The sequence below is a fragment of the Elephantulus edwardii genome, unplaced genomic scaffold (assembly GCF_000299155.1).
Source record: "Elephantulus edwardii isolate Elephantulus edwardi_28Jun2011 unplaced genomic scaffold, EleEdw1.0 scaffold00050, whole genome shotgun sequence".
In the NCBI taxonomy this organism is placed as follows: Eukaryota; Metazoa; Chordata; class Mammalia; order Macroscelidea; family Macroscelididae; genus Elephantulus; species Elephantulus edwardii.
This window is the reverse complement of record NW_006399800.1, coordinates 729,311-741,705: the sequence shown is the minus strand read 5'-3', so window position 1 is coordinate 741,705 and position 12,395 is coordinate 729,311. Positions and strand designations below refer to the sequence as shown.

Sequence of the window (12,395 nt, the reverse complement as noted above, 5' to 3'; positions counted from 1 at the left end):
AATTTCTTCTTTTGTAATGGGTCTGTTGAGATGTTCAATTTTGGTTTGTGTCAGTTTAGGTAGATTGTATGTTTCTAGATATTTGTCCATTTCCTCAAGGTTTTCATATTTGTTTGAGTATAGTTTTTCATAATAATCTACAGATCACCTTTTTTTAAAAAATGGGAATAAATATGGGTCTCTTTCAGCCAGTTGGCCAGATAACTGCCTTCCAGCTTTTTTGGCACAACCTGGTGAGCACATCCAAGGCTCCATCTCTTTATTGAAATATGTCAATTGGTATACTATCAATTCTTGGGGCCATGTTTTTTACCAATTCCCTCAAAGCAGCTTTAACTTCCTCCTTCATCACCATTGCCTCTTGATCATATGCTGTTTCATGAAATTCTTTTGTGTCAGCCAGCTATTTTTGGTACCATGACTCTGCATACTCCTTCCATCTTCTTTTGATGCTTCCTGGGTCATTCAACATTCTGCCCTTAAATATTGCAACTTGAAGCTTGAATTTATTCTTCAGTTCCATGGTTCAGAAAAAGTGTACACCAGGGAAGCATCCTATGCCTTTTCAGTCTATCTGCAAAATAGAACATTTGGGAGGCATCATGTTTGGAGGAAAATTCAACAGACTGTGATATGCAGATGACACAACCTTGCTTGCTGAAATGGAGAAGGATCTGAAGTGTTTGCTGCAGAAGGTCAAGGACTACCCTCTTCAATATGAATTGAAGCTCAACATTAAGAAAACAAAGATTCTCACCACTGGCCCAACTGGCAGGATCATGATAGATGGAGAAGAGATTGAGATTGTTAACAATTACAGCTTGCTTGGCTCCACAATCAACACTCTTGATACCAGCAGTCAGAAAATCAAAAGATGAATTGCACTGGAGAAATCTTCTGTCAGAAATCTTCTGTCAAAGTGCTAAAGAGCAACAATGTAAGTCTAGGCACTAAATTGTTCCAGATTCAGGCCATGGTCTTTGCAGTTACTTACTATGCATCAGAGAACTGGACAATGACTAAGGATGATAGAAGAATCAATGCCTTCTAATTGTGGTGCTGGAGAAGATATTATGGACTGCCAGGAAAACAAACAGATCTGTCCTGGAGAGGGTGAAACCAGGCTAATCATTGGAGGAAAATTTTCTGAAGCTCCAGCTCACGTATTTTGGGCATATGGCCAGGAGAGACCAGTCCTTGGATAAGGACATTATGCTTGAAAAGGTGGAGAGACAGTGCAGGAGAGGAAGACCCTGGATGAGATGGATTGATACAGTAACTGAAGTAATAGGATAGGAGTGTTAGAGACAGCTTGGCTCAGGATAGGTCAGGGTTCAGAACTATTGTACATAGAGTCGATATGAGTCTCAGGTGATTAGATGGCACATAACAACAGCAACAAGTGGCAAATGTTTCTTGGAAAAGGTGCAATCAGAGTGTTCCTTAGAGGTGAAGATGGTGAAGCTTCACCTCTCATACTTAAGACATGTAGCTAGGTGAGGCTGTTGCTTGGAAAGGGATATTGTGCTTGTAAAGATGGAGGGTGAGCAAAGGAGAGGAAGATCCCCAACAAGATTGACTGACATGGTTAGTTCAGCAGATGGCACAGGAGATGGCAGGGTTCAGGTTGGCTGTTCGTAAGGTCATTGTGAGTCTTACTTGACTGGATAGCACCTAGCAACAACAAAGTAACCAAATTTTCTTCAAGCTCCAGGTAATGAATTTGCAAATAATTTGTATGATTATGGGATATCTATGCAGTAAAACCAGCCCAAGTGGCTTTGAGCTTAAAATTTGTATGCACATATGCATTCATTCAACCAATCATTACTGACCTTTTGTCATGTAAGACATAGTGACAGTCACCAAAGATGTAACAGTAAAAAAAAAAACCCAACCAAACAAACCATGACCTTGCTCTCTTGTAATTTATATGTGACTAGGCAGATGCAGAAGTTCAACACATATTTATGTCAGATAGTGATAGGTATCACAAAGAAAAACCAAACAGTATATATGGAGGTATGGTATGGTAAGTTGTGTCACAAGGAATTAATCAGAGTACAGAGTTAAGTATAATGTGGTAAAGTGGAGTATTCTAAGGATTCTACAAATATTCTTCATTGATCTGTGATCAGCGGCCTTTCTACCCACACATTTTCTGAGGATAACAGGTTTTACTTTAGCAATAATTCAGGTTCTTTGTAAGGCTTTCTCTCTTCCCTTTACCTATGCAGAAAATGATGTGTCTTTTCTCAATTATCTGAGAATCTAGGCTGCATATGGTTCCTAGCCTGTCAGGCTTCCAGCATAGACACCTAGATGATTCAAGCCATCAATCATAATTGTCCCAAGTGGTCCTTAACTATGTCACATTCTCTCAGAGAATATTAGAAGGGTAACTGAAAAGATGAAATCAATGCAGCAATAAATTGAAATGTGTCTCTACGAAGGAAATTTTACATTTCACAGAGAATATACTCCATCTCTTTTAAAAAATCTGCCTTGTTTTGTTCTGTTTGATACCCAACCAGAATTTCACTCATTGAGTGCTTCTGTTCCATAATAATGGGTTTAGAAATGAGGATTCACCACCCACCACAACTGACAAGTAGTAAGAAGCTGCACTGTCAATGCAAAGGCGGGTAGCTTGTGCCCACCAATTCCTCTGTAAGAGAATGCTGGGCAGTCTTTGCCCCTGCCTGTTGCCACTGGAAATCTGCTGGATGGTCAGGTGTGAGTTGGTTCCATCTTGCAGGGACAACTGATGATGTGGTACTTAATAGGTTGAGCTGCTAAGAAAAGGTCAATGATTTGAATCTTTAAGCAGCTCTGCAAGAAAAGATTTACAACATCGGAAAACTGATGGAAAAAAACAAATAAAGGACTAATTGTTTTTATTATTCATTCTGCTAAAATTAATGGCAGGTCAGTTAAAAGAAGTCTCAAGTCAGTATGGTCCCAAAGGCTTAACCTGCTATGTAAGTCCATGACTTCTAACATTAACGGCTCTATCCATGTCTCTGTTCCCCATCTCCTCTATGTTCCTTGAATCTGGTGGGTCACAGATATTCTCCAGAGACTTAAGAGAATGACTCATGTGACTATCTAGATGCAACTGGATGCTTAGTCCACAGTACGATTTCTTGGTCCAGACAACTCCCAGAAAGCTTGTGCTAAGTCAGCAGGCCACGCTGCCGCTGTGTTGGTGTTTTCACACCTGTTGGAGGGTTGCCATAAGTCAGAATTGATCCTACAGCAGTGGATTTAGGTGTGGTTATGCAGTATTTCAGAGTTCAGAACTAATCATGTGATTAAAGGTGGCTTTCAGAACAACTTCATAAATTATCCCTGGAACACTGCTGTTGTCTGCAGTGGTTTTTGCACTCAATTATCTTTTTATATTTATTCTGTTCAGTGAGTTCCTTGTGTTCTCCATTTGTTCTCTTCACAAAACTGTAACTTTCACTTATAATTGACACTTACAGCTTTGCGTATTCTAGGCCCTGTGAATAGAAGACCATTTTGTTGACCTGAAACTCCTGAATACTGGAACATTGTTCTTTGGGGTTCTCTGCCTACAGCCACCCTTCTGCATAGATGATTTGAACAGTTATGCACTCATTATGACTTAAAGGTTGCTAGAAGGAGATTTTTTTAAGCATTTTCCCCCCAACATTCATCAAATTATTCCACAGGTGATCTCTCTCCCTTTGACCTGATGACTTTACCAGATTTAGGAGTTTAGTGAACAGTTGATACCCCTGGAGGAGGGACACATTAAGATACAGACACAGAAGTGTCAAGATTAGAAGAAACTAAGTAATCAGTCTCCTAACAGAAACTGAAATGTTGCAGGGGAAGTGACTTTCCAAGGACAGAGGGAGGTCTGGATCACAGACAGACTGGGTCTCAGGAATTCTCATTTCCGATATACCAGTTTTCCACCAAACCATGTTTTCTTCACTGGCATGCTCATAGGGGTTAGTTTAACAGAACATTTTCCAGCCCAATAATGTGTGCTATAGGAGGAAACACTGCACAGCACAGTCAGGAACCATGTGGGGAGAGCTGAGCTGTTAGGACTGTGGGCACTGGTGCCAGGATGGGGGCGAGCAGCAAGAGCAGGGAATGGAAGAGAGAACACCAAAGGCAAAGCAAGACCAGATAGGAGAGTTGACATGAAAAGATGCACTTCTTCTCTTTAGCTCAATGTGAATTTAGAATGTTTAGGACCACAGTCTTCTCCCTGGAATAATACCAGAAGCTCAGTGATCTTAGGCAAATCATTTCACTTCCCTGAGATTTAGTTTCCTCATCTAAACTGAGAGTGAGACACTATGAAAGGCTCCTTGCACGTGTTATCTCCACAGTCTTCACAGCAACCCTTCAGGGACATCTCATTTATTTATATAGATGAGAAAATTTAGACACAGAGGGTAAGAACTTGTCCAAGAATATGTAGCAGAAGGTTGTAGGGCTTGAACTGGAGCCCAGATTAGTGACACTTGAGGGCCAAGACTTTTTTCTAAGGGTCTACAATATATTCAGTAAAAATCAAATCCACACAAACTCTAAAATCCCAGAACTATGGCTATACTGAATCTTTGAACCCCATTTAGTAAGCGACTCATTTTGAATCCCATGTGCATCTTTTGAACAGTTTTTCTAGTCAGTTGAGGTCCCAGAGTCTGTTCTGTACAAAACATAATACACTCTAGACCTACAACAAATATTGATGAACCAAGGTTAAGTAAATTGCATCTCTGGTCTTTGGGGAAAAAAAATCTCTAAAGATCATTCCATTCATGCTCTGAATCTAAGTGTGCAAAAGAATTGGCTTTTTCATACAATGCCATTTCCTAGACAATTACTAGTGAATATATTTGGATATTTGAAAAATTAAACATTATCTCATTGATGCCAGAGTAATTTCATCTATCCTTCCATGCAAAAAAGTAACTGCCATTCTCAAACAGTGGGATCCATGTTGGAATATCCTAAATCCATACCTGACCATTTGCCACCAGGTAATTTGCAAATATCCAGTCTAGGTGCCCTCTGTTATAGCTTAAACTTGTATCCACGTGCATGAAAACACTTTTTCATAAAGACATGCAACTTTAAAAATATATTTCTTGTCTTTGTGGTGGTTATTTTTTAACTACTAGATAGAGCACAGTGCTTGACCTTGTCTGGTTTTGCTTCCTGTCTCTGACTTACTGATATATATGATAATCATTCTGTCTTCCTATGGGTTTTGTCTACTTAGCCTTACCATTTTTCCTAAATAGCTGGCCCCAAAGCACTCAGAGTTACCTAATTAATGGTTACACTTTGCAAATGAAGAAAAGCATTTCCCAGCTAGTTGACTCAGTTAGAGTCAGATGCTAATAATTAGGCAAGGTCACAGGTTTGCACTCCATACGGGCCAGTTACCAAGTGCACACGTCTCACAAAGATGCCCCTATTATCCCAAGAAAGATGCGATGAGAATGTGGTTATCTTCATACAGTCTCATCCTGCCGTAAGGAAGTAGTCTTACCATTGATTCAGTAACCACATTCAGTAACCTCCTTGAATGGGTGGCATGATCCCCCCCCCCCTTTTAAGGAAGGAGAAGGGAAAAGAAAGGAAAGCAGGTGGAGAAGAAGAAAAAGTAAGCAAGAAACCCCACAAATAATAGCAGACGAGTTCATGGAGATAAATAGTAAAGGAAGAATAACCGAAGGAACCAGAACCTGAGACATGGCCTGACCTTTAATCGGGGCTCTCATTCGTAGCAGCCTGTGAAGCAGCTTTAGCTTTACCTGCTCAATGGGTCTCACAATGCTGATGCACTGCTTTAATTTGGGAAGCCTTTCTCTAGAGAGGAATGTCTTTTCTTGCTCTAAGTCTCAAGTGCTCCCAAGTGTGGCATTCCCTGTGACAGATGTACTACAGTTATACTTTAGCTGACTCCAAACCCATAGTTTCCCAGAGCCTGAGTGGTCTATTTGATGTCCAAGAGTGTATATCCTCTGAGAGCAGGTCTTTGCTGGAATATCATCCAGGAAGGTAAGGAGGTGTGGCCGCTTTGTCCTTAAACAGTATTTGTTAAATTCTGTAGCTCCAGCCTCACCGCAGGGCTGTGCTTTCAGAAGATCTAAAACTCATGTGTTGATGTGCATAACACCTTACACCAGTTCCATGGAAGGGCATATTTAACAATCCTTTCCTTGGGTTACAACATTTCCTCACATGGTCCCAGTCCCTTGTGACTCTGCAAAAATAAGGAATTTCTGAAGTATTCAGGCATCCCCAAGGAGACCAGATTCGCTGGCAAATCTCTCATCCATCGTTCCACTTCTTGAAGGATTCTCCAGGTCTTGTTGACAGAATCAACCATGTGACTAGAAGGACCAGCCAGCTCCCTACATGTCCATCTGGGAAGGTTTTGCGTGTCTGTTTCTCACTGATGATCGCTGTCATTTTTCTCTAAATTCTAATCTCTCCACCATCAGAACCCACTCTTGAAGACAAGCAGAAACATAGCTCCAGGCCATTTCTGTTGGAACATGTGCCACTTGTCTTCTTGCAGGAGTCACAGCTCCTCCTGCCAGCACTGGTGTCTGCTGAAGGCGCCATGGCTTCTCCAGCTCCACCCATGCCTGTCCAAGAGGGAATTTCTGTTCATCTACCAAACAGCTTGCATCCTCTCTTGGTGTCCCGATTAGATAACGAAGGGTTTGGGTCTTGGCAAGAAGATGTTCCTATCGTTCTTAGGTTAGAAGTAGCTTCTGTTTAAAATCTGCCTCTAAATAAGTTAAAGGAAATTCTCCTTTGAATTTTAACACTTGATTTTTTTTTTACATTTTTACTGGAGAAAAAAGTGTAATTAATTCTGTTACCAAATCTAAGAGAGAAAAAAATAATCTGAAGCACTTCTTTTAAGTATATATCACTTGGTTTATTTTTCTCTTCATTTCTCCTTTGAATTTGTTCATTAATAGGAGTCAAAATTTGTTTAGTAAAGGGAAAGCAAAGTACAATTTAATTACTTTCTAATAATAGCATAGGACTATGGTATAATATGGAGAATTCATCAACAACCTGCATTATGCAGATGACACAACCCTGCTTGCTGAAACTGAGGAGGACCTTAAGCACAACTTGCTGTAGAAGGTCAAGGGCTGTAGTCTTCAATATAGTTTGAAGCTCAACATCCAGAAGACAAAGACTCTCACCATTGGGCCAATTGGCAGCACCATGATGGATTAAGAGGAGATTGAGGTGGTTAACAATTTCAGCTTGCTCAGCTCCACAATCAACACTCTTAACACCCGCAGTCAGGAAATCAAAAGATGAATTGCATTTGGAAAATCTGCTGTTAGGGACTTCTCTAGACTACTGAGAAGCAATGATGTCATTCTAGAGACTAATGCGCCCCTGATCCAGGCCTTGGTCTTTACAATTACTTGCTATGCATCAGAGAGCTGGACAATGTAAAGAATAATGTTGTTATGCACCACTGAGTCTGAACCAATTCATAGCTAACCATCTAGCAGGTGTTTAAAGGCAATCACACAACACATTAATCACATGGAATTTCTCTTTATTCACATGAGAAATTGTCTATTTATTTCTCATGGAGTAGCAAGCAGATTTGAACTACATGCCTTTGGGTTGACAGTGCAATTCTTTACCACTAGGCCATGAGGAATCTGCAAAACATCTTTCAACATGAATGAATCTGGAAGACATTAAGCTGAATAAAATAGCCACTCATAAAAAGACAAATATTGTATGGTCCCATCCCACTGTTAAAAGAAATCAGAAAGAGATACACACACAGAAATAAAGCAAAGTTATTTGATTATTATCAGGAATTAGAAGGATAGCTAGGAGGAATCACTTTCTAGACAGTAAATAGTTTTTCTTTTGATCATGAAAAAAGCAATTCCAGATAAAGATAAGACAGCACAAGTTGACGGAAGTAAATAAGGACACTAGAAGTATGTAAGAAGAGAAAATCTCAGTAAATACTCTAACTTATAATTTTGTAAAACAAACAAAAAAATGTGTAAGTAATCCCATAGGTAGATATGGACATACATATATGTACAAGAAGATATGTGAGCAAATGTACATACATATATAGTTAGGCCTCTGAAAAGCACTAGGGAGTCATCTATGAGTCAATGTGACTAAATGGTAAACAGAATGTACATACACATTTGTAAATACACACTCGTTTAACAACACAGGAGACCCAGTTACAGAGACTTCCTGGACATATCCAAACAGCTCACAGGATTGGTTTACATCGATGCCTTCGAGTTTTGGTGCTGGAGAAAAGTCCTGAACATACCATGGACTGCCGGGAAAACAAATAGGTCTGTCTTGGAGAAGGTGAAACAAGGTTTCTCCTTGGAGGCTAGGATTTTGAAGATCCATTTCAGAAACTCTAGGCATGTGTCCACAAGGGACCAGTCCTTGGAGAAGAACACCATGCTCGGAAGGGTGGAGAGACAGCACAGGAGAGGAAGATCCCAGATTAGATGCATTGATAGAGTATCTGGGGTAATGAGGGTAAGCGTGTCAGAGTCAGTGAGACTGGCTCAGGACAGGGCAGGCATCAGAGTTGTACACAGGGTCACTATGAGTCACAGGCAATGCCACAGCACATAACAAAAATGTGATAAAATCCTCAGGAGTACTGGTGGCTTAGTGATAAGGAGCTTTGCTGCCAACCCAAAGGCACACAGTTCGAATCCACCAGATGCTCTGTGGGAGAAATATGTGCGGTCTTTTCCCATGTGATTTACTGCCTCTGAGATGCCACTGGAGTGTCAGCTATGAGTTGGTTTTGACTTCACAGTACATAGCCACAACAATAGCATAACAGCATAATCCTAATCCAGTTATTATCAAGCCATTTATTTCTAACACGTATTGAAGCCAGAGTAGAACTGTGTTCCATGGAATTTCTCATGCTGGTGTTTTGGAAGTAGGTCACCAGGTCTTTCTTTTGAGGCACCTTTGGGTGGACTCCAACTCCCTGACCTTTGGTTTAGCAGCCAAGTGTGTAAATCATATATGCTCCACTAGGAGCTCCATGACAAAATAGTGTTGCTGTTGGTAGGTGCTGTTGAGTCAACTATGACTCACTGCAGCCCTGTGAACAATGAACCTGAGCCATCCTCATCATCTCTGCTTTAACCATGCCAAAATAGTCATAAGTTTGTTGGGAGGTTTTGGTGGATTTTGTTTTCCTTTTTTCAGTTTATAAAAATTCTTCAAAAATGTAGAAAGTGATATAATCTTAACATTTTCTATATATGGGCATAGAGATGTTGACGTATTGAAGATAACCTATTCCTTTATTCCCTAATCAAGCAAGGACTCACAGTACATTCACACCAGGCTTACAGAGGAGAAGGCAGGACCTGAAACATCTGTTACAACCACCATCACCCTCCAGCCATGAGGACACAGACCACCATATGGGCAGAGGATGTTTTGATAATTGGAATATTTCAGTAATTGGTTGGAAGAAAACACAACAAACTGTCCTTTTTTTTTTTTAAAGAGAGAAGATATATTGCTGTTGTCATCCAAAATTATTCTAATTTTCATTTTAAAATCACAGCAATTTTTTTAATACATAAAAGTATAGGGAAGAAAACAAATTACCCATCATCCTATCCTCTGGGCATTTGAAAATATAAGTAGTATATATTCTTTTGTGACTTAAAATTGCAATCATTATAAGTAAGAACACAATGAAAAGCAAGTGCTTCCTTGGTTTTATCTGCTCTGAGATTTCAGACTCTAGTCTACATAGCTCCAGCTATGTAACTAAGAGGATACCAGCTTCAAGAATGAAAGAATTTTTGTCAAAAGGAAGTTAGAAAAGAAAATGGGAGATCATATGCATTATATAATTCTTTTTAGCAAAATCACCTCTGGATATTAACAGAAGATATTAGGAAAAGCTCTAAAACTCTAGCAATGAAAAGGCCTATTGGGAAGTCCAGAAAGATAGGATAGCCAGCTTTAGTGCACATTTTGCAAGTTCTCCTGAAGACTGGAGACAATGGCTTCATCCTGTTTTTAGGATTGGTGGATGGGTTTTGACTACGAAAGCAACAGCATGAGACTCTAAAACCATGTGTGTGGACAAAAAGCAAATCACAGAGAGTGGGAGTCAACTGACCATATCATAATAAGTGAAATACATAATTTTTATGGGATCCTTTTTTCCTGGAGAAGTTAACACATCTTTATTTAAAATGTTAATAAGTTTAAGTGACACTTAAGTAATCTTTTGAATTATAAAATCTATCCTGCCTAGACAGTTACAGCAAGATAGACATATCTTGCATTAGTACCAGAATCTATGTCTTCTCATCTTTGAATAATAATAATTTGTGCCTTGACTAATCATTTAAAGGAGGTAAATTATATTTCATCTCTGACTTTGTTTTCTTTCCACAGACCCTGAAAATTGTCTCACCTTCTAAAGCTACAAAATCACCAAAGGGCTTTGACTTCTATATTTATGATGGCAGCATAGATAAGACATCCTCAGACTTCATAGCATTCAAGAAGCATTTTAACTTATCTTGGGGAACTATTTTTTCTCTCTTGGAACGTGTGGAGAAATATCTCAAGGACTATGCAATACCAGAAGTTAAAATAAAAGGGGAAAATTTGAGAGCTCTCCTCCCAGAATTTGAACTGAAGAATAAACTTACCAGAGATGATTTCCTCTCAATTATCGAAGACCCAGTTCACATCCAAATGATGTTAGATACCCCAGGTCAGCGGTACAAGGGCCAAGGCGGAAAGCTGGAAGCCATCATTAAGATCCAGGCCACATGGAGGTGCTACAAAGCAAGAAAAAACTTCTTCCTTTACCGTAAGAGGAAGTGGGCATCAGGTGTGATTGCCATTGCTTGGCTTTTACGTTGCCACAAGACTCGACTGAGAAACATCATGAGAGAATCCCATCAAAGACACCTGGAGAATTTCCACATTCGAGCCAAGGTGCATGACTGCCAGCTGTGAATGCAGACCTCTCCTTCTAAGCATTCCTTGCTTGAGCAGTTAAAATAAGCTGGCTTCTTATGTCCCCTTTCTCTCTCCGACCACCCCTCAGCTTTCCTTGCCTTCCTTTTCCCTCCAATCAGACTTCTACTTGTGCATCATATGTAAGCCCTAATCAGAAACCTGGCTCTTCAGCAGCAAAATCTGTTGCAATTTTTCCGAAAGGAAAAAAAGTTCCTTTCTTTTGACTCTGGTAGTTCTGTCAGAAAATCAATATTTTAACTGCATTACGTTTTCTCTCTATATATATACCTTCTGGCACTTTAATTTGCTAAGAAAAAAAAATCCTCTCTTGTCTGCATTTCTGTCACCACTTTGTCAGAAAGTATTTAAGTTTGCAGACAGCCTTTTAATTAGTGCTCACAATTTCATTTATGTTTGCTTTCTCTTTTTTTCATTCATATTCTGTTAATTAAGTGAGCTGCCTCTAATCTTCCCCTGCCAGTAGCATCATGTAGCCACCTAATTAAATTAATTGGGGAAGATGTTTTAAGTATGTAATTAAATCAATTAATATAATTTATGCCTGGCTTAACTGTACAGTGGAAAAACAGCTGAAGTTTGACTAGATGAATCCACTACAGCTTCCTGTCACTGATCAATGCTCTTCTTGATTTTTAGCATCTGGCAGCCAACTGGAATCGCATCAGGACCTCCAGGAGGACTATTATCCATATCCCATCATTAGGTATAACACTTTTGCCTGCAAATCTATCAGCAACCTCTATTACCCACCACATTATGGCTCCTTGATTGAGTTCAAGGAAGGCCCCTTGTTTTATTCAAATTGGTCTCGGCAGGAAAATGTTCTCGACATGATGAGAGTAATAACACAGGGCCCTCGTTCGAAACGGCGTTTAATTTGGGGATTAAGCAAATAAAGTCATTATGTGGGGGCTGCTATTCAGTGGAGAGGTGATTTGCTGTAATTCGCTTTCATCTGTATGAAATGAACTAAAAAGTTGTATTTTTCCCCCTGAAATAACAGATAATGTTTTCGATCTTCTTTAATGATAGAACACAAGCTTGTGTGTGTTGTTACTGTTACGCCAGTAAGCCAGGATATTGCTTGTACACTGTTTTTAATCAAATGTGCAGTCAAAATGATAAGCTACATTCTCTGAAATTATTTAGTTCTAATTACGAGCAGATGGGATGCTTTATTTGCACCTAGGGCGCCTGAGCAAAAGGAAATGCTGTGTGAACAAGAATAATTAAGAAGTTGAATAGTGTTTTTTGTGCTTAAATAATCTGCAGTTTCATGTTAATTAGCACTAATGTAATTATTTAATTACATTTATGAA

The 12,395-nt window shown here is 39.5% G+C and overlaps 1 protein-coding gene across 1 annotated transcript in view; it reads left to right on the top strand.

Moving 5' to 3' along the window:
• LOC102848376 (IQ domain-containing protein H-like) overlaps positions 1 to 11,844 on the top strand; it is a 48,029-nt gene extending 36,185 nt beyond the window's left edge. Inside the window, exons 4-5 of the mRNA XM_006886628.1 lie at positions 10,480 to 11,031; positions 11,713 to 11,844. Of these exons, the coding sequence (XP_006886690.1) occupies positions 10,480 to 11,031; positions 11,713 to 11,844 (684 nt within the window). The remainder of the gene's footprint in view (positions 1 to 10,479; positions 11,032 to 11,712) is intronic.
• Positions 11,845 to 12,395: the final 551 nt, after the last annotated feature.